General features: G+C 43.4%; 2 protein-coding genes and 1 pseudogene across 11 annotated transcripts in view; 2 read left to right on the top strand and 1 right to left on the bottom strand.

Moving 5' to 3' along the window:
* LOC122024976 overlaps positions 1 to 13,531 on the top strand; it is a 37,848-nt gene extending 24,317 nt beyond the window's left edge. For 8 of the 9 annotated variants that reach the window (XR_006123560.1, XR_006123553.1, XR_006123551.1 and 5 more), the window contains one exon: positions 13,198 to 13,531. Coding sequence is in view for 4 of the 9 variants with exons in the window: in XM_042583726.1 (XP_042439660.1) it covers positions 13,198 to 13,378 (181 nt within the window). In the remaining 5 variants the exon portion in view is untranslated. Of the gene's footprint in view, positions 1 to 12,242; positions 12,950 to 13,197 lie in introns of those variants that run through there. The other variant, XR_006123554.1, reaches the window with a different exon arrangement.
* A 377-nt stretch (positions 13,532 to 13,908) lies between these two features.
* LOC122024975 lies at positions 13,909 to 17,903 on the bottom strand. 2 transcript variants are annotated; one of them, XM_042583723.1, is made up of 3 exons: positions 17,749 to 17,903; positions 14,294 to 14,459; positions 13,909 to 14,209 (listed from the first exon to the last, which is right to left on the bottom strand). In XM_042583723.1, the coding sequence occupies exons 1-3, from the start codon at positions 17,824 to 17,826 to the stop codon at positions 14,046 to 14,048; spliced, it is 408 nt and encodes a 135-aa protein (XP_042439657.1). In that variant the 5' UTR covers positions 17,827 to 17,903; the 3' UTR covers positions 13,909 to 14,045. The 2 variants fall into 2 exon arrangements, with proteins under 2 accessions (XP_042439657.1, XP_042439656.1); XM_042583722.1 differs by lacking the exon at positions 17,749 to 17,903 and adding an exon at positions 16,969 to 17,570.
* Positions 17,904 to 19,455: 1,552 nt separating this feature from the next.
* LOC122022837 lies at positions 19,456 to 20,007 on the top strand (annotated as a pseudogene).
* The last annotated feature ends 2,766 nt before the right edge of the window (positions 20,008 to 22,773 follow it).

Here is a 22,773-nt window from a genome sequence, read left to right as displayed (position 1 = left end):
GTGCAATCGTCCATCTTGAAGGAATTCGAAACTTTGGACATACCATAGCCATAAATGTTTTAAATCCTTCTCTTTCTACAAATTTGAAAGGAAGTTCATCCATTATGATCATTCTAGCTAATGCTTTTCTAGATGCATCTTGATCAAATTTCCAAGAAGTTAGAGACACCTCGCCCTCTCTTGAACTTTGTAAACTTAACTGTGCTTGAATTGTTTCAACAACATCAGGGTGTTTTTTACATGAAGTAATATGAGATCTCAAACTTGTTGTTCCATTCCTATATGGATCACAAAAAAAATTCTTTATCACAATATTTGCATTTGGCTTTTATCTCTGATGCATCATTAGTGAACTTTATGAAATGATCCCATACTTCACTTCTCGGTTTCATTGTTTTTCTTTTGATTACCTTTCTTTTGGAATCTACAGTAGTTTTTGTTCCCACAGTAGGACCACTTTCAGATTGTGGTATTGAACAACTATCATTAACATCCATATTTGATAAATCTCCTTGCATTGATATACAAATACTGATCACAGTTCACAGATGATTCACAAACACTGTTTAAAAAAATATTACAATGTATGATAACACTGTTTAAAATATAAATGACTAAAATTGAAAGATAAATATGAAACTCAACTTATGACTAAACATGATGATAATTATTATCAGGATTTAGAATATCTAGCTACTGTTAAATACTTGAGTTCAACAAAGAATTCATATGCCATATAAAATCAATGATTACTAATTTCAAAATATTAAGTAAATTATAAGAAGGTATTACTTACCCACACCATAGGGCAGTTACTGGCTACTGTGGTGTGAGGATGAGGGGGCTCTCGAGGAATGAGCAAGCGGTGAGAGTGACGGGAAAGGGGAGGGCTGAGCAGTGAGCAAGGAGCAAGGAGGAACAAACAGAGAGTGATGGGAGGATGGAGAGCTGTTGAGCAGTGAGCAGGAAGTACTGGTGGAGAGAACAGTGAAAGGAGGAAGGGCTTATCAGTGAGCAAGAAGGACCGAGGAGATGCTCGGAGAAGGGAGGAGGGATGGCTAGAGCACTGACGGAGATGTGGAGTCGCTCGGCAACGAGAGGAAGGAGGACTGAGCAGGGCGAACCAGAGGCAGAGGAGATGTGGAGTACTGGAGTCGTAGGTTCAGTGAGAACTGAGAAGTGAGAAGGCAATGGGAGGAGAGAACGATGAGTCGCTGATCACGAAGAGATCGCTGGAGACTGGAGTCGGTGATGGGCGGCACATCGAGAACGGGAGCGGCGGCGATGGAGCGAGTCGCAGAGATCGGGAGATGAGAATAGGGATTAGGGATTTTAGGGTTTACCGCCGCCCGCCGGTTTACTTATGATTTGAGTCCTTCGGGTTCGGTTTTTTCGGTTTGACCGAATAACAAACTTTAAAACCGAACCCGAACCGATTAAACCGAAATAACCGATTTTTTATATTGAATTAACCGAAATTCCGAATTAACCGAACCGAAATTAAAATATCGGTCGATTTGATCGGTTTATTCGGTTTAACCGAATTTTTTCTCACCCCTAATTGGCCCTGCTGAAGCAAGGTCGGGAGCTCCTACAAATGGGGCTGGCTGAAGCCCAAACCGTGGCCAATGCCGCTGTGGGTCGGGAAACCACCCTGCGAGCTCAGTGGGAAGCTTGCCAGGCCCAGCTTCAATCTTTGCAGGCGGAGCTTTCGCGGGCCCAGGAGGCAGTGTCTCGGGGCCAGAGTGACCTGAATGCAGCTCGCGCGAGGCTACCCAGGACAAGGACGCCATGGCAGAGTACCTGGCGGGAGAGCTCGGGCGGCTGAAGGCCTACCGCTTGGCCTATGTTCGTTCTTCCTTTTTCCTTCAGAAGCTGGGGCACTGGATGGTCGTGCTGCTGAGTTACGGGGCTGCTGGCGGGGTGAGACAAGCCTTCGAGCAAGGTTATTTGCGCGCAGCACCCCCCGCCACTTTCTTGGATACTGCTCGCCTGGCCCGGGAATTGCCGCAGGACACCTTCCCCTCCTTCGAGGCGGATGACGGGCTCTTCTTCCAGGCTGCTCCTCCTCCTGCTGCCGCTCCAACCCCCGCAGAGGTGTCTCCCCAGGATCTTCCTGCCGCCATCCCCGAAGCTTCTGAAGCCCTTGCCCCTCCTCCTGCTGAGTCGGCCGACCCGGCACCCCCTCTGTCGGCCTTTGATGACCCGTCTCCTCCTTCTCCGAATGTAGTGTAATTAGAACTATGTTATGCTGCTTACTTTTTGATGCGTTGACACCGGCTTTTCTTCGGTGGTATTTGTGTAATGGTACTGACCTCGGCCTGTTTGTCTTCGCTTTCCCCTGCGATCCTACAACTGTGCTGCGTCTCCTTCGCGCACTGATAGCTTGTTTTCTTCGGCAAGTTGTTCGTTGGTTTCGGGCGAGCTCCGATGATCAGATTTCCCTTATCTACTTTCCTTCGCTACGTAGCCTCTCCTCCCATCGCCGCCCTCCTAATGGGCTTGCCTGGGCTAAAGGTTACCTCGTGTGTCCGTGCAGCCCGCAGATTTGACTTATCCGCCTTCTGGTGACCCCTCCATACGCTTTTGTCCTGTTTGACACAATTTCCCAGGGAGGCGCTTCGTATCTCGAACCCTTATCTTTCCCGTAACGCCCCCTGGTTGTCTTCTCGAAGCTCATCGCAGAACGTCCCCCGTCCACTCCAGACCCTGCATCTACCGTCCGTTGTTGACTTACGAAAATGTCCTCCACCCACCATACCTATAAGTATTATCTGACTCTTTCTTTCGCTATCACAGTAAAGCACTCAAGCGTCGCCGCCGCCGACTGATCGTTTCTGAGACTGCGTCTCGCTTCTTCTTTCTTCTCCAAGCTTCCCCTTTTCGTCTGTTCCTTCTGCCGCCTGAGATAATCTTCCTTGCAATGGCTTCTCCTTCTTGGGCTTCCTTGCTAGCGGAGCATTTCCCAAGCGCTTCAACTTTCGCTGAGTTAGATTGGGATGACCTACGGTACACTTACGAAGTCCCTTCTAGCTTTCGCCCCATCATTCCTACTGGTGTGAACTTGTACTTCGATCTCCCGCCGGGTTCTTGTACTTTCTTTACTGAGCAGTTCGTACCTGGCCTTCGTCTACCCCCGCATCCTTTTTTGTCCGGAGTGTGCTGCTACTTTAAGATTCCCTTAGGTCAGCTATCCCTCAATTCCATAAAAATCTTATGTGGCTTTGTAGTACTCTGCGAAGTTTGTGAGGTTTCTTGGTCAGCTCCCCTTTTTCATTGCTTCTTCACTCTCGTTCGGGGTGCCGATGGTCTCTTTGAATTCCAAGCTCGTAGCCAAACCGCTTTCTTTTCCCCTCTTCCTCCTCTTATTAGAAGAAAGATTTCTGAAAATTTTCTGGAATCGGAAGCTTCCATTGCCCTCTGACTCCAGCGCTGGACGAATTCCACCTGGACCTCTCCTATGCCACGGCTGCTGATCGACTAGAGGATTGGCGCTTGAATCTGACGAGATTACTATCTGAAGATCTACTTTCTTTCTTCAGGCTAAGCCGCTGTACCTCTGACACACCGCGCTCCTTAGGTGAGTCCGTGTGGAATGCCTCCTTTTCGATTCCCTGTAAGAGTGACTTCTTGTGTTGATGCCTTCAGCTGAAGTTTTGTATCGAGCGTCGGAGGTTCTGCCTCTGCCCCTCGATGACCTGGAGATAATGCGGCGCAGTCGGGCAATCTTGGGCAGGAGGCTACTCCCTCACCTGGGGTCTGCCGCAGTCGGGGCAGCGATTCAGCCTGCTCCCAGCCCTGCCCTACACGCCGCTTCTCCTTCCTCTGCCGCCTTGAACCGAGGTCGGGGTCGGGGCCAAGCCACTCGCCCGGCCAGAAGTGTCTTCCGAGGAGCCTCGCGATCATCCAGACGCGGTCGCGCAGCTCTTCATCGCGCAGGTCCGAGCTCATCCGGACGGGGCGACACAGCCAGGGGCGGCGGCCTCTTCCCTGGGTCAGCCTTGCTCTGATGATTCTGACTCTGATAATCAGCCCCTGCTTCACAGGCGGCGCCGAAAACCAGGTCTGACTTCATTAACGCTTGGTCTTGCTTTTTTCTTATGATCATACTGCCTCTTGCTACTGTCGTGACTGACTCTGACATTACTTCCCTCTTTACATCTGTTTTCCTTATCTGGCAGCTTCCCCTAACCCCTACAGGGGGCGACCAGCTGCGTTCCGCTCCGCTCCTACCGCTGCAGAGGGAGACAGCCCCGGCGATCATCAAAACCCGGTGCCCACTGAGCCCGTTCCTGGGCCAACCCCGGCCCCTCCTAGTGCTGACGCCGGCCCTTCTCAACCTTCCTTCTCCGCCCCCCGCAAGCCTCCTGATGATGAAAGGCTGTCTCGGCAGTTTGTGGGCAGAGAGCATGGATCAAATGGGTGACGCACCTCCATTGGCCCAGATGGACAGGTTCTCAAAGTCCTGGGCTAAAGTAAGTACTCTTCACCTTATACTGGGTAGTGGTTGGCCTTAACTGAGGGTTATATCTTTCCTCCAGACTCATGCAGAATCCCTAGTGCTGAACCAATCTTTCCACACCCTTCATCATGAAAGCAAAGAACTACAGGAGAGAGTCTCCGAATTAGAGTTGCAATTGAACGACCCCTCCCAGGCCAGTTATGCTTTGCGAGCGGAGATTCAGGCCCTAACCAATCAGACCAACCGACAGAAACGGTCCCTGATACAGGTGAAGGATGAGCTCCGAGCTATGAGGGAAGAGAAAGCTGCATCTGAGGCGGGGTTTCAGCAGCAACTTACCCACCAAGCTCAGGAAATACAATCCAAGAATACTCTACTGCAGGACAAGAACAATAAACTGGAGGTCCAGGCGGCGCAGTTGGAGACTCAGGCAGCTGAATTGCGGGCGCTGAAAGCAGAATTGTCACAGTCCCGAGCGGCGTTAACTGGGGTATCCACCGCCTTAACCGTCTATCAAGGAGGAGAGGAGGACCGCTGCCTACGAAGTCGAATGTCCTACCTGACTTCCCCCGAATTCCTGTCCCAGACTGGGGCACGCTTGGCTACGACTGTGCCCTACACGGCGGCTGGAGTCATCAGGCAACTGCACGCACAGGGCTTCCTGAGCTCTATCCCCCCAGCAAACTTCTTGAATCATGACCAAATCGTTCAAGGCTTTCTGGATGAGATTTTTGCTCCTTTCAAATGATTTGTACTAGCCACTTAAACTGGGAAATCATTACATGTACATATGTCTTTTCGAATTTTCATTTGACTATCCTACTGCCTCCTCGCCCCTCGTCTGATCCAGCCTACGTCCACAGAGCCAGCCCCCTCAAACTCGATAGGGCCGTAGGTAGTTGGCACTCCAAGGTCGATCCAACTTCCTTCCTTGAGCGTCTTGTAAATAATAGGCTCCTGATGCCAATCTCTTGATAACCTTGTACGGTCCATCCCATTGAGGAGCCAACTTCGTCACTTCCCTTAAGGGCTTTATCTGCTTCCAGACCAGGTCACCTTCTCCGAAGAACCGAGGGATCACCTTCCTATTATAGTTCTGTCTCATCCTCTGTCTGTAGGCTTCCAACCTGGCAGCTGTTTGCTCACGAATTTCGCTGATGAAATCCAGTTCAGCCAGCCGTCGCTCGGTGTTCTCTCCGTCGTACATCATCCTTCTTACAGAAGGTATCCCGACCTCCAGAGGAACCACCGCTTCATTACCATAGACCAGATGGAAGGGTGTCAGACCTGTGCTCTCTCGGGGCGTCGTACGGTAGGCCCACAAAATGCCTGGGAGCTGTCCACCCAGCTGCCCCCCATGTGATCCAGCTTGATTTTAAGCCCGCGTACTATCTCCCGATTGACTACCTCGGTCTGACCATTACTTTGAGGATGAGCCACTGAGGTGAAGGCCTGAGTTATGCCGAACCCCTTGCACCAATTCTGTATCCTGTGCCCTTGAAATTGTCTACCATTGTCTGACACCAACTTATGGGGTAAGCCAAATCTGGAAAAGATATTTTTCCATAGGAACTGGATCATCGCATCTTCAGTGATTCTGGCTAGGGCTTCTGCTTCTACCCACTTGGAGAAGTAGTCTACTACTACCAACAAGAAGCGCCTCTGCCCGGTAGCCATCGGGAAAGGCCCCACGATATCCATACCCCATTGATCGAAAGGGCAGGATACTGTAGAAGTTCTCAGCAGCTCTGTAGGTCTATGCGTCAGGCTCTGGTACTTCTGGCATGATAGACAAGTATTCACCAACCTCTGTGCGTCCTTCTGCAAGGTAGGTCAGAAATAATCAGCCAGCAATACCTTCCGAGCCAGCGTTCTTCCCCCAGCGTGATTACCACAGCACCTCGAATGTATCTCTCGTAAGGCCTGGTCCGCTTCCTCCATATTCAGGCACTTGAGTAGAGGTCTGGAGAAAGACCTTTTGTACAGCTGATCCCCAATCATTGCATAAGAGTGGGCTTGCCTCTTGATCATACGCGCTTCCTCGGGGTTGGTGGGCATGGCTCCTTGCTGAAGAAAGCTCATTATGGGCGCTCTCCAATCAATTACTTCTCCCGCGTTATTCTGTAAATCTATCTGGGCTACAAGGAAGGTCTGCGCTATAGATCGGTCGAGCGTCCATGTACTCAGGGAACTAGCCATTTTAGCCAACTCATCCGCTCTTTCATTTTCAGCTCTAGGAATCTTCGTGACTGTGACCTCCTTGAATTCTCCTTTTATTTTTTCATAAGTCTCCTTATAAACTTGCATCCTCTCGCTATTCACCCCAAATTGCCCGGTTGTCTGCTGCGTTACCAGCCGGGAATCGGAATATATGATGACTCGGCTCGCCCCCACATGCCGAGCTGCTTGCAGGCCTGTTAGTAGAGCTTCATATTCTGCCTCATTGTTGGTGGCTCTGAAATTTAACCGCACGATCAACTGCATGATATCTCCGTGTGGGGATATGAGCAGTGCTCCTACGCCACTCCCCCGATGGGTAGCCGACCCGTCCACGTAGATTTTCCAGACCTCTTCTGAGTCCGCTGGGTATACTTCTGTCAGGAAATCTGCCAGGGCCTGTGCTTTGATTGCGGTTCGAGGCTGATATTGTATATCATACTCCCCTAGCTCAGTTGCCCACTTGATAAGCCGACCCGCCACTTCCACCTTGGTGAGAGCTCGGCCCATTGTACTGTTCGTCAAGACGGTAACGGGGTGCGTCAAGAAATACGGTCGGAGACGCCGAGCCATGAGAACAAGTCCATAGACAAACTTTTCCAGGGCCGTATACCGAGACTCGGCCTCCTTCAATAGATGACTGAAGAAATATACCGGCCGTTGTACATTATCCTGCTCCTTAACTAGCACGGCCCCCACGGCCTCGGGGGTGGCTGACAAGTAGACCCAAAGGGGCTCTCCCACAACAGGCTTGAACAGTGATGGCAAAGACTCCAGGTACTGCTTCAGCTCTTCAAAGGCCTGTGTGCATTCTTCCGTCCACTGAAACTTAGCCGCTTTCCTGAGCACTTTGAAGAAGGGCGCCGCTCTATCTGCAGATTTGGAGATAAATCGGGAAATGGATCGTGTAGTCAACACCGTTTCTTGGATTCTAAAGACATGCTTCAAGTGGTTGGCTTCATTCATTTGCCAGTTAGGATCCTTAAACTTCCCTCCTTTGGCCCCGAACAGACATTTCAAGGGATTCAGCTTCACCCCATATTGCCTCAGAGTCCCACAGGTTTCTTCTACATCTTTTATCAGACTGGACGCCAGAGGGGACTTGATCAGGATGTCATCAACATAAACCTCTACGTTCCGCCCGATCTGAGCCCGAAAGACTTTGTCCATCATCCTTTGGTAGGTAGCTCCAGCGTTCCTGAGTCCGAATGGCATGACGGTATAGCAGAAAGTACCGTCAGCCGTTATGAAGCTGACCTTCTCCTGGTCTTCCTGGGCTAAGGGTATTTGATGATATCCCTGATAAGCGTCCATCATGCATATCCTTTCACAACCAGCCGTTGAGTCCACCACCTGATCGATACGCGGGAGAGGATAATAGTCTTTGGGAGTGGCTTTGTTTAGGTCGCGAAAGTCTATGCACACCCTCCACTTGTTGTTTGGCTTCTTTACCAACACGACGTTAGAGAGCCAAGACGGGAATTGCACCTCTCGGACGTGTCCAGCCTTCAGGAGCTGCTCTACTTCAGCTCGGATAATTTTATTCTGCTCGGCAGGGAAGTTTCTCTTCTTCTGCTTGACTGACTTAGCCTCGGGTATAATATGCAATTTGTACTCAGCTACTTCTGGTCTACCCCGGGCAACTCCTCTGGCGACCAAGCAAAGACGTCTCGGTTGCGGCTCAGACACTGTATCAGCTCCGCTTTAAGCTCTGGAGGTAAGTCACTGGCGATGCGAGTGATGCTCTCCGATCTGTCGGGGTGTAGCTGGACCTCCTCCCAAGAGATCGGTTCTTCAGTAATAGGTAGCAGTTCCTCTTGGATAGCGTGTACTCCCCCATCTTGCGTCCTCCAGCTTTTGCGCGCCTCTACTCGGACCATGTCTATGTAGCAGCTACGAGATACTTTCTGCTCCCCCTTGACCTCTCCAACCTGCTCGCCGACCGGGAACTTGATCTTCTGGTGAAAGGTGGAGACGGCAGCCCGGAACTCATGCAGGCCTTCCCAGGATAACGTTGTAGGAGGAAGGCGAATCCACCACAATGAAAGTGCTCCTCCGCGTGCGCACCAATGGCTCAGTGCCCATGGAAATGGCCAGCTTGATTTGACCCATGGGTTTGACTTCATTACCTGTAAATCCGTACAAGGAAGTGGTTACAGGTTGGAGCTCAGCGGCGTCGATCTGCATCTCCTCAAACGCAGCCCTGAATAAAATGTTGACCGAGCTCCCGGTATCCACAAAGACCCGAGCCACTCGGCTATTAGCAATAACGGCCATGATTATGAGGGCATCATTGTGGGGCAGCTCTAAACCCTCCAAGTCTTGGGGCCCGAAGCTGAGGACATGGTCAGATGCCTGCTCGTAGCTGCATCCCACGGCCCCTACATATAGTCGCCGGCTATGTGCTTTACGTGCCCGCCCTGAGTCTCCGTCAATGGGCCCTCCTGAAATCATACCAATCTCTCGCACAGCCACGTTGCCCCAATTATCGAGTTCTCCGGCGTCTCTTCGGTCTTCGCCGGGGCCAGCTTGGTTAGGTGGGCCATCTAGGTCGGGCCGGGCCTGCCGAGCACGTCCAGCTGCAGCTCGTTCTTCCTCCATTCTCTGTATTTGGGGCGCCAGCGCCGGGGGGGGCAAGCCTTGCTCCGCAGCTCGCCTGGAATCCCGGGCGAATTGGAAGCAGTTGCTGAGATCGTGTGTCCTGGACCGATGATATGTGCAATATGGTGCTCCCCTTGGTCTAGGCCTGGGCGCTTGTATGGCGGCGACTCGCGGAGCTGGCCTGGCTTCCTGAGCGGGCTGGGGGGCAGGTCTGGGTTGAATGCGCTGGAAGGGCTGGGCTGACTGTGGTGCTCTTCTTTCAGGTCGGTTGCCTGGTGCCACCGTCTTCTCGGCTTTCCGCCTGGCGGCCTGCGCTTCTTCCACTTTGATGTAGCACGAAGCTTTCTCTACCATATCGTCAAAACTCCGGGCGGGGTTTTTGATGAGATCCCTGAAGAATTCCCCTTCTCGCAATCCGTGGGAGAAGGCGCTCATCAGTATCTCAGAGGTGGCAGAGGGGACGTCGTTGGCTACCTGACTTAATCGATTGATGTAGCTTCGCAGGGGCTCCGTTGACTCCTGCTTGAGAGCAAAAAGACAGTGGTCGGTTTTTTGGTATTTACGACTGCTGGCGAAACGGCGCAGGAAGGCCGTTTTGAAGTCCCTGAAGCGGCTGATGGATTCTCGGGGCAATCCATCGAACCACTTTTGCGCCGATCCAGACAGAGTGTGCAGGAAGACTCGGCATTTGACGGCATCGCTATATTGATACAATATAGCCGCGTTCTTGAACTTTCTCAGATGCTCTTCTGGGTCCTTACTCCCATCATATTCTCCAATGTTTGGGGCTCGGTAACCCCTCGGCAGACTTTCTTTCAAGATCTGGGCAGAGAAAGGTACCTTATCGTCAGGATCTTCGGGCAGATCTTCAGCCATGATCACGGCCTTCCCCTTTCCTGAATCCCGAGGCGGGTGTAGAGAGCTTTCCGCCACTGAGGCTGGCGGCTCCTCCTTCTTTGGACTACGCCCGCGAGGTCCGGACCGATGATAATCGCGGTGGGGCTCTCGGAATGAAGCACGCGGAAGTTCTTCCGGCTGCTTCCTCTTTGAGCTCCTGTCGGAAGCGGGAGCTAGTTCTTTGGATGCCTCAGGGGCTAGGCGAGGTCGTGAAACTGTGCCTTGTCTTTCGGAGGCGGCCTGCTTCCTAACCTCCTTGAAAAGCTCATACTCCCCCGCAGTCATAGTTGCGTTGATCCTCCGGCTAGAGCTTCGACCGGAATCCTCCATCTTCACGCTCGGGCAGGCTCTTGTGTTCCCACGGCGCCAATTTGATCCGTCCGGTCGGACGAAGGCGGTCGCGGTGGGCAGGCGTTGTGGAAAGTCGCGGCGGTGCAGGCTCCCCGGTGGTCGATGCGGTGCAGGACCTGCGACACTCGGACGATCCCCTTCTCACGTTAGAGACCAAAACCAGGGAAAAAGTCCCGGATCAGGCCCTCCGACGCTCAAGTCAGAGCGTAGAATAGAGGAAGAAAAGGAGAAAGCAGTTGTGGAAAGAAGTGGCGGGAGGTGTGCGCGTACTGCGTCGAGATTTCTCCCTTTGCGTTCTCCGCTAGAACCCTGTCGAAAACGTTAGACGCCGGCTTTGTCCTCTAGTCCTGGACACTGTCGCTGCTATTTTGTTGGAAAACATATTTGTTAGGAACCTCCGCCAGCACTTGGGTTTTGTCTGTAATGAGGGACGGTGGCGACTACTCGGCTATGAGGTATCTTTTCGTTTGGAACCTTCGCCGCATCGTTGGTATGTAATGATTACCCTGACGGACCGTTGAGATTCTCCGCCCCCGACTACTTAGCTCCTCCGATCCATGGTGTCCCGCACCAAGACTGGTTCGCATTTCGTGCCTCAACTCGCAGACTGCAACCCTAATCTGCTCTAGACATAGCTACGCGATCTTCAACCCGCATCCTGCGCTTTGTACTTCACGGCCCTCAACCGCAGGTCTGTAGCTCGGGCTCTGCCACTTCCGACCCATTGGCCTATACTTCCAGTTCTTGGCCTCTGCTTAGCTCTGCCGATACCGACTTGCATCCTGCGCTTTGTACTTCCTGGCCCTCAACCGCAGGTCTGTAGCTCGGGCTATTTCTGATCAGCTCTGCCACTTCCGACCCATTGGCCTATACTTCCAGTTCTTGGCCTCTGCTTAGCTCTGTCGATACCGACTTGCATCCTGCGCTTTGTAGTTCCTGGCCCTCAACCGCAGGTCTGTAGCTCGGGCTACTTCTGATCAGCTCTGCCGCTTCTGACCGGCCTCTGTGCTCTGTATTTCCGGGCCCTCTACTGCAGGCCTGTAGCTCGGGCTGCTTCCACTCAGCTCTGCCGATCCCAACCCGCTTCTGCCTATGCTGAGCCCTGACTGCCCTGTCAGCCTGCCTTTTTGACCGTCAAGTCGCCATGACTATTGACCGCCACCTCCTCGTGACTTTTGACCGCCACATAGCCTGGACTTTTCTAATCCTTTCCTCTTGGGCCCCTCCATCACTAACCGTATCATACTTAATGACAGATTAGATAATTAATCATTTAAACAAAATGCAATAGTACACTAAAAAAACTTACCATATCATATGTTTTATGCATTAATTTGAGATTTGGCAAGTTTAGTTGTGCTAATCTTAAAGTCTTATAGTAATTCATACTTTAAAAACCCAAACTAAACAATTACTAATCAAAATTAGAAAGGTAGCCTAATTTGGTTGCATTGAAGGCGTTGAACTCGTAACTGATACTATTTTTGTCTATTCATACAAATACTATTCCTCCATTCGCAAAATTTGCTTGGTAATAAACACTTAATTATCAATTTGGAAATATAAAATAAATAAACAAAAAGAAAAAAGAAATATTATTATTATCTAGGTGCAGTCAAAGGTAGTGGGATGCCATGTTTACAGTATTTTGGCAGTTTTTATTTTCTATTTTCATCTTTTTTGTTTTTTTTAATGAGAATGTAAAAAATGGCAGGGAAAAAAAACATGCACCAGACAAACGTTAGTATTCTCGACGAGCAAAAGTTGATGACGACGAAGATGCTGACCAAGATAGTGATAAAAAAATATTAATTATAAATTGATTCTTATTATTGACGATTTAATTACAATCACAATCGTATTTATAATTATTTATATATTTATTATAATATATATTACTATATTTGTAATTATATTTTTTATATATTATATCGTCAATAGGCTTGTTACCCTATGATAAAGATCATCAATAATGAAGTAATTGTTTCAACGAAAGTGACCTAAATTCCATTGGGTGAGCCGGTGGCGGTGAGCACCCACTTGTGCACCTTAGTGATTGGCGCAAGCGGCCATACGGACAAAATCCAGGCGGCGAAGATCCTATGGGCGACGACCTTGAGTAATGACAGCTTGTACATGTCTCCATTCAGCAGGCTGTGACGGAAGACATCCAACTCCCAGTACCCCGCCAACAGGTGTCGTACCAACGATGGCTCCATGAGCTCTAACCTCTGTGAACCGTCCACGAGGCATATCGTGATGGACTTGTTGGAATTTTGGTGGAATTAGGACGAAGAAATAAGAATGTAGGAAAAATTTTATAACAAAGTATGAGGCTCTATGAAGAGAAATGTTTACTACATATTTCATCATCATATAAGCTCCCTATTTATACATAGCTCCCTATTTATATATTTAGATTTATACTTTTACATTCTTTTACAATTATATCACATTAATAAATACAAGACAATTAAATTTTATTCTTTTCAATACTAATGACTTATTTCATTGAACTTGTAGGATAAATGAACTTTGTTTAGTTGATGAAAAGTCATATGAAATCAAATTAATTTTGATAACTTCCTTGTATGGTTGATGAAATAAAATTATTCTTAGCATTGTTGAAGAAGTCAATTTATTTTTGGAATAAATTTATATGTCAACAGGGCTTGGGTTCATGATCCCGATGTCAAAGAGATCATCGGAAGAAGAGGGAAGGAAAATTCTGACAAACAGTGCATCCTAGGAAGAGGAGGAGGAGCGGAGGAAGAAGAGCTGTTCTCTCATTTTTTATTTTTATTTTTTTTTTTTTTTTGTGTAATAATTGGATGTAGATGGTTAAATTAGAGTACACATGACATGTCATGTTCATTTTTTCCTTTTTCAAGGTTTATCCACATGTACAAATACACAGTAGGCCTAAAACATTAAAAACATGCACGATGGTTTGCATGGTGAACGTGGCCACTTAGTTTTACACTAACGTTATCACAGAAAAACTTGTCCCCTTCTAATTTTGATATATTTATTTATTTATTTATTTTGATAATTCACATGTTCAGATTTTGCAGGTTTTTTTTAATTCGGATAAATTCAGGATGTAATTTATGTATATTTAGAAATTGATTTTTAAAATATTTAAAATTCAAATTTTAATTAGTTAATTAATTTTTTAAAGTGCTTACCCGCAGTAACTTTCCTTGGTAGCTAGTAAAAAAGTAGTATATTTTTTAAAAAAGATATTGTGGTAAAAATAATATCGGGTTGAAACGAGCGGAATCATTTTCTATGTCCGTTCGCTCCACTCCCCTGCAAGCTTCTCTCTCTCTCTTCCATTGCGAACCCAACCCTCCACTGTGCTCTGCTTATCTTTACGATGATTATTAATTCACAGGAGACATTTTATTCAAGCAACTGTGACAATCTATTTATCTGTTTGCTCTGAATCATTGTAAGGTGACATCAGAATGACAGCCGCGGTTCAACTTGTAGGATGCCCAAAAAAGTAACGTAGTCACCAAAAAAGTACGACCACTGCGCAATTCGACAACATTTTTGCTCCAATTTCCAGCTTATCGACTACCTGTTCAGCCTCCTTAATCGCCAAACCAAACATTACAAGGGCTGGGAGGCAGAACCCAAGAGCAACCAGCTGCTTTGATATTCTTACTTTTCCTCCTAAAAAACAAAAATATTTATTATAAATAAATAATAATAAACTATTTAATTTATAAAAAATTTAAATAATTAAATATATATTACCTATTTCAATGCTTTCGAGTTCTATCATCATCGCCTCCTTCAGTTCTTTCATTTCAAGTTTGAAAGCAGTAATTACGTCCTCTTCTTTGGTATCAGGGTTGGAGGGCAGTTCATTGATCTCAGGAACATCAATGGTCAAGGAGGTGGCTGAGGAGGTGGACGCCATCTGAAAATATACAGAACATTAAGGAAATTGAAAATTGAACAAAATAATCATCTTAATTCTTAAGAAATAATACTCATCAACTAAGTTTACATGGAAATAGCGACAAAACTCTATATGTTTCAGAATAATTTTCAACCTTCAATTCATATACAAGAAAGGAGCATCATTCCACTCCTTTCAACCTCCAATTTTCAACCTCCAATTCACACCAGACAAAATATACAGAGAACTGATATGTAGAAGAATTAATACTTTGCACAATTGACTATATTTACAAAATAAAAACAGAAGAAAACTTATGAACATATATGAAGTATATATGAACGTGTCAAACCGTTTCTAGGAACAACGGATAAACAAAATTAGCAGATTGAAAAGTTAAAGAAGTAATTTAATAATTTTTAGTATTTTTATTAGGTTGAGAAAGAAAATGAATCATAAAAAACAATTTCATCAAAATGTCCAACAAATATCAAAAAAAATGATCTCTTCCATAAATCCGGCATCCACGTGGAATTTCAAAACAAAAAAGGTTGTTATGAATTTCATATCAATCATGCATTTTACTCATGACTGATTATATTTCATAATTTCCTAACACATGTGATAATGTGATCATACCAGTAAAATAGTCAGCCATGAATCAAATTTTTGATGTCATAGCAGCCTATTAACTTGGCTATACAAGTTTCTACATAGGACTAAAAAATACGATAATAACAGATCCACCACAATAAAGAATCAAGAGTTTCAATTACTTAGAGTTGGCTTTCTAGATTTGATACCATCATTGAGCACTATCCATGTTATTTCACTATTCATACCAAATAATTTAGATTCCTATGAAATATAGAGATGGAGATGCATCAACACGTTTGTCATTACACTTGTTGGAGAAACAATGTCGCACTTGTAGTTGGCCTTGTAGAGGGTTTAACTAAAGTGTTTTGGTGTGTGGAAACTATGACTTAAATTATAATTATATTTGATGACATTATATAGAGTGTGTAGGCAAGAGACTGGAGAGCCCAAATCGAAGAAGAGCTGATGGACTCAAGGGTAGAAGGCTTAGACTGAGGAGAAGTTCAGAGTACCTGAGGGTGAGAAGCCCTAATAGAGTAAGACTGTAGTTATGTAACTAAATTGGGTGAACATCCCCCTCTCGAAACATGTGCCTCAGTAGACACCAAAGCCTCTATCCGATTCTTTATACTTTATTTCATAAGAAATATCATAAGAAGGAAACAACAGAAAGCACTTTATTGGGAGCAGACTATGAACAAGAAAGATAAGAACTGAACTCGATGAACAAGAACAAACCCTAGCCAGCAAAAAAGAAGACGAAGTGAGATGGTAAAAGACAAGAGACACACCTCGAATCTATGAAATGGCCAAATGGGAGATCTACCTTGTTTCGAAAGCTACAAACCAAGCTCCAATAAGTGCAAGAATCTCCATTAGGCGACACATTAGGCGAAGAGGAGGAATCGATGAACAAGAATCTCCTCCCTCCGATGCCACTCTTTGCTGCCCTCCTTGGCGTCACTAAATTCAACTACCAGTAAGGCCTACAACGGATAAGCTTATCTAGTTCCTCCAATGAACTCACCAGATTCTTCAGTAAAATCTGTTTAACTTCTTCCTTTGTGGCCCCACTCCTTGGAAGATATACCCTAAGGCATGGGATAGACTTGGGCCATTCTAGTCCAATTTGCTCACCCATTCAAGAGAGGTAGTATCAATAATATTTCATTCTAAATGAATAGAGTGGTCTCTTTCCTAACAACTTAAGGTTCTAGAACAATTAGCCAGCCAACTTTAACAAAATGCACAAAGTTGTAGAAGGACAGTAAATTTCAAGATGTATAAGCCAAATATCAATGGCTAGCAATCTATCCAACCAAACACCAATCTCGTGATGTACGATCCAATGCCACCTTCAGTACTGTTCATTTTTCCTTTTTATGATACCATGTCTTGTATGTCACTGATATCATATTGAAGAGACTTTTTATTAAAAACACTCTTGAAAAGGTAGCGTATAGAAGAGATGTAGAGAAATTTTAACCTATGAAAACTCGTATCCATTTAACTGGGATATTCACTACCTTAGTGATATTTCAATTTCGAGTTAATTTCACATCTTTCCAATTATAAATGGAATTTGAAACAACTTTTATCCAACAAGTACAACATGCCTTTTTACCATTCCGTAAAAAAATTAGTACTAGCATATCCAAGAAACTCCTAAAGATGGTATACGATTCCCACATTCTTGTATATGCTAATTGCATAATATAAAAAAATAATTCAAAGAAAGCATATTTTCCAAGAACCATCAATTCAGAAAGTACTCAGCTTTCACACCAGACAAAATATACAGAGAACTGATATGTAGAAGAATTAATACTTTGTATAATTGACTATATTTACAAATAAACACAGAAGAAAACTTATGCGTATATATGAAGGTGTCAAACCTTTTCTAGGAAATGACAAGAGAAATTACCTGGAATCTACGAAATGGGAGATCTAACTTGTTTCGAAAAGCTTCAAACCAAGCTCCAATAACAAGAAAGATCAGAACCGGACTCGATGAACAAGAAAAAACCCTAGCCAGCAAAAAAGAAGACGAAGCGAGATGGTAAAAGACAAGAGACATTACCTGGAATCTACGAAATGGGAGATCTAACTTGTTTCGAAAAGCTTCAAACCAAGCTCCAATAACAAGAAAGATCAGAACCGGACTCAATGAACAAGAAAAAACCCTAGCCAGCAAAAAAGAAGACGAAGCGAGATGGTAAAAGACAAGAGACATTACCTGGAATCTACGAAATGGGAGATCTAACTTGTTTCGAAAAGCTTCAAACCAAGCTCCAATAACAAGAAAGATCAGAACCGGACTCAATGAACAAGAAAAAACCCTAGCCAGCAAAAAAGAAGACGAAGCGAGATGGTAAAAGACAAGAGACATTACCTGGAATCTACGAAATGGGAGATCTAACTTGTTTCGAAAAGCTTCAAACCAAGCTCCAATAACAAGAAAGATCAGAACCGGACTCAATGAACAAGAAAAAACCCTAGCCAGCAAAAAAGAAGACGAAGCGAGATGGTAAAAGACAAGAGACATTACCTGGAATCTACGAAATGGGAGATCTAACTTGTTTCGAAAAGCTTCAAACCAAGCTCCAATAACAAGAAAGATCAGAACCGGACTCAATGAACAAGAAAAAACCCTAGCCAGCAAAAAAGAAGACGAAGCGAGATGGTAAAAGACAAGAGACATTACCTCGAATCTACGAAACGGGAGATCCAACTTGTTCCGAAAAGCTTCAAACCAAGCTCCAATAAGCGCAAGAATCTTCATGGCGACAAATTATGCGAAGAAGAGGATTCGATGAACAAGAGTTTTCGGAGAGAAGCCGAGAAACTGAGAGAGAGGGGCTATTTTAAATCCCGTTGGATCTAAGCCCTGCTGCCCGTTGGATCTAAGCCCAACGACCCCTTGCCGTTAGACGTAATATTTTGTTTTTAAACTGTCGTTAACAATCACTGTGAGGGGAGCAGATCCTGTGATCGAGCATGATATGAACCACTATGATCGGCCTTAATAATTATCTGATCATAATTAATTACGATCCCTTTTAAAATTTATCGTCCCTTTTAGATTATAGTTTAGATCGAAACTATCGGACGGAGGCCGTCGCCCCAACTTAGCACCCGATAGCTTGGCCACTTGCCTATCTCCGCCGGCCTCCGACCGTCTATTCCGACTCAAATTATAATCTGAGAGACGATGAATCCAGAAAGATCGCAATCAATTACGGTTATATCGTGACCACAATCCAATCATAATTACGAGTAATCCATTCCTTGATCTATTATTTTATGGATCATGAGATCTGGTCTCCTCTATGAGCCATGTATAATAATAGTTAACAATCGTCGTGCACAATACAAGTTTTGTGTAACTTGTAATCGTTAAGGTTGTATTGGTTGCGAGAATATGAATTCAATAGAGTTTTTTTTTCTTGTTCACTTCCCCTATTTTATGCCCATATTTTTTTTTTACTATTACTATAAGAGATTGAAGGGGAGGCTTATTGTAATGATAAAATTATTATCATATGATTTTGAGATTATGGATTCGAGATGCGGAACGATCTCTTATAAATGTTGTATATGATAGATCTAATATATCTGATTCTTTATAGGGATTTTATATTGATGGGAGTTTAGGGTACCATTAAGTCCATTTATAATTTTGATGTTTTATTATGTGGACTTGGAGTTGAATTATATATCATTATTGATAAGGCCTTGTACAGAACTTGATAAAAGGCACAGGAATTTTGTGATCCAGAGGATGGACCACTCCATTCATTGATCCATTTAAATGGACATCATCTGTTAAACAGGTAAGATTCATTTAAAAAGATCAATCATCCTTTGTGGTCCATCCTCTAGACCATAAAATATATTCTAGAAGATCTCATCTGCATGGGATGTACATGTGTAATCATTCCTAAATGTTTGATGATGATCCTATCAACTTGGATTATGCGCATGATAGAGCCTTAAGTCGACATATTGGACAAAAATATTAAATTACTGTATCATTATTTTCTTTTTTTCATCTTTTTATATATATATCTATATATATATTATTTTTACTGAGAATTAACTTTAGAGAAGCTCATAATAAAAATATGTTAATATCCTTTTACTATTTATAACGAAAATAATTGACCCAGACAAAATGCGGTTTATGTCTACAGTTTGAAACAATACACAGACAAAATGCGGTTTATGTCAAAGTTATTGCTTTCTGAACGAGTATCATGTTAAATTGACCCACTATCCGATTCTTATTTTGTGCCATGGATGGATGTCATAAGAGCTTGTTTCTAATGTTGCTGCTACTTTCACTGGTCTTCAGGTTGCACTTCATCATTTGTTTAGTAAGATTTCCAGTGGCAATGCTAGCTGTATTGTGATGCTTCTAGCATTTAAAGAAGCAATTAACTCTACCGCCTGAAAAAGTTCTTGTCCGAGATCTGAATGCAAAAATGAGTAGTTTTGTCTCATTTCTGATTGAATGTAGACCTCTTTCAATTAGCATGGGAAATGCTATCAAGTTTATGAAGAATAGGATTGTTAAATTACCACTTTAATTTCTATGTCAGAATTGGATGCCAAAGTTAGTATTCAATCTGATATTGATTGTTTCATAAATCAGAAAATAATTATTGCTGATACGGTCATAGTTAGGCATGCTTTTGCAAAAATCAGGGATGGAGATGTTCTTCTAACATATGGATTGTCATCTGTTGTTGAAATTATTTTAGTGTATATATGCCCATGAGCTCAAGAAGAAGTTCCGCTTTGTGATAGTTGATTCCCGTCCCAAGCTTGAAGGGAAGATATTGCTTCGTAGACGGGTGGCCAAGGGACTTAACTGCACGTATAGACATATATTCATGCAATATCATACATCATGCATTATGACTGTCAATTTTCTTCCTCTCTTTCTTCTCTCACAAGATGAGACATCCCTTTCTCTCGAGATAACTACACAATCGAGGGTTCTCACTGTCAACCTTCAAAAGTATATTTTTTCATGAAAATTTTTGAATCATTATGATAAAATAATAAAAGGTTTGTTTCTCGATGAGATAATTAAGAAATCATGTGGCTAACAAGTAAGAATATTATCCTATATCAATTCATTGGGCTTTTTCATTGTTACTATCAACACAAATTGTTAATAGCTATACGATGTCTATTATGATGTGGACTGACAAGGATTTAAAACTCTTCCATTTAGGAATCGGTTTTATTAGTTGCTTGTTGTAGGTATGGTTACAAAGATATGCGGAAGGAAAACCACCAGGCCTTTGAACAAGTTCTAATCGAAAACCTTGAGAAGTTCATACGAAGAGAAGCCCATGAACAAGCATTAGAGAGTGATGAGAACGTGGATACAATTTACGAAAGAGAAGCTACAAATTCAAACATCTATTACTCCCAATGGCACTTATTCCCTTATCACTCCTCTTCAATCCAGTATCAGCCATATAACTAAAGTACACTCGGATGAAAGTACTTCATCAGGTGAGCCAGGTAATCAAGCCAAAACCAATGCTCTAAACCTTGAGCCGGAGCTATCCATCTTAAGAAAGGCTCAAGATATTGGAGTCGTGTCGTATCTCCGGTTGGAAATTAGTTTAGTGACTAATAGGGATAAGAAGGTTATTTTATGAGTAGACCGTCGTAAATCAATTTCTCGAGTGAATGAAAAATTAATGTCTAATAAAGGTTGGTCTGATATGATCGGACGAAAATTTGATTCGCATACGAGTTAAATTTATAGATGAACGCTAACTTGAGTATGTGAAACTATTGAGACGCAGTAAATTATAATTAATTTAATTGATTAATTTATTAATTAATTAAAAGATTAATCATTGTGATATTAATTAATTAATTAACATTTATAATAGATTAAGTAAATAGTTAATCATATTAATCAATTAAATTAATTAATCATACTGAAAAAGTTTAAGTGAAAAGGTTTAAGGGAAAAGATATATCCCATATCTGATCAGCTTTTGAAAGAAATCTTTCACCTCTTATGAGTAATCCTTCATCCCTATAAAACAAACCTCTCAATAGGGATAAGACGACTATTTCGCGAGTAGACCATTGTAAACCAATTTCTCGAGTGAATGAGAAATTAATGTCTAATGAAGGGTTAGTCCGATATGATCGGATGAAAATTTAATTTGCATACGAGTTGGATTCATAGATGAACGCTAACTTAAGTATGTGGAACCATTGAGGGGTATGAAATTATAATTAATTTTATTGATTAATTTATTAATTTATCAATTTATTAATTTATTAACATATTAATCATCGTGATATTAATTAATTGATTAATTAATATTTACAATAGATTAAATAGTTAATCATATTAATCAATTAAATTAATTAATCATAATGAAAATGTTTAAGTGAAAAGGTTTATGGGAAAAGGCATATCCCATATCCTTTCACCTTTTGAAAGAAACCTTTCACCTTTTAAAAGAAAACTTTCCTCTTGGGAGTAACCCTTCATCCCTATAAAATAAACCTTATTCCTTTCATTCAAAACATTTAATTCTCAAATTGTGAATTGTCTTTTTGGGTTCTCTACTCTCTCTTCTTTCTTAGAGTTTCAATGTAACGCCCATAGTTTTTTTTTTTCATAAATAGAATTGCTGATGTTCACTTTCTCATACTTCCATAGCTATTTCTTAGTTCAAATAAAATTACATAGATGGTTCACAAACAACATAACTAAATGCGGAATTAGAATTGTAAGGTTCTTCGGGTTGTACTGCCATGGTTCCGAGCTAGCTCACTAGTCAACGCTTCCTGTCTCAATTGTTCCCTTTTATGAAAAAAAAAGGTTAAAGTCTGTGAGTCGAGAGACTCAACGTATTCAAAACCTTACCATGCAATAACTAGCATCTATAATCTAGTGTACTAAGAGAAACACATGCCAGGTAACTTAGGACCTTCCTGCTAACATACCATGAACATAAGTATTGACATCGTACATAATCAAGAGAGAATAAATATAAGCATGCATATGAGCAAACATAATCATGAGAATGTACACATGTATAACATAAGCATAAACATGAGCATACAGATAGACTTAATCATGAGCATGCATATAAGCATAGGAATAAGCATACTTACATGGCATAACGTATATACTATGGATGAACAAAAACATAGGCATGAGTATGTAAATAAACTAAGCATGAAATAGACATAATCATGAGCATACATATAAACATAAACATACTAGCTCGCATAAACGTATATACTATGGATAAACGGAAACATAAGCATGAGTATGTAAATAAACTAAGCATGAAATAGACATAATCATGAGCATGCATATAAACATAGGCATAAGCATACTAGCTAGCATAAACGTGTATACTATGGATGAACAGAAGCATAAACATAAGCATAAGCATGTAATTAAACTAAGCATGAAATATATATAATCATAAGCATGTACATAAGCATAGGCAAAAGCATGTAAATAAGCTAAACATGGAAAAGATCATAATCACATGGAGTTAGTGAGCTCTTGGGCTAAGGTCATCGGTCACACTCAACTACATAGTTTGGTGAGCTCCCGGGCTAAGGACATCGGTCTCGCTCAACCACTTAGAATTTTGGTGAGCTCCCGGGCTAAGGACACCGGTCACACTCGACCACGTAGATTAATTGGTGAGCTCCCGGGCTGAGG

The sequence above is a fragment of the Zingiber officinale genome, chromosome 9B (genome assembly GCF_018446385.1).
Source record: "Zingiber officinale cultivar Zhangliang chromosome 9B, Zo_v1.1, whole genome shotgun sequence".
NCBI classification, from domain to species: domain Eukaryota; kingdom Viridiplantae; phylum Streptophyta; class Magnoliopsida; order Zingiberales; family Zingiberaceae; genus Zingiber; species Zingiber officinale.
This window is presented reverse-complemented; position numbering and strand designations above follow the sequence as displayed.

Excerpts from the sequence above, each read along its gene's own strand:
- LOC122024975 (XM_042583722.1), bottom strand. The coding sequence starts at position 17,433 with ATGTCTCTTGTCTTTTACCATCTCGCTTCGTCTTCTTTTTTGCTGGCT. Across the intron at positions 14,460-16,968 it reads TCCCATTTCGTAGATTCCAG|ATGGCGTCCACCTCCTCAGC; the intron begins GTAATTTCTCTT and ends GTATATTTTCAG. Across the intron at positions 14,210-14,293 it reads ACTCGAAAGCATTGAAATAG|GAGGAAAAGTAAGAATATCA; the intron begins GTAATATATATT and ends TTTGTTTTTTAG.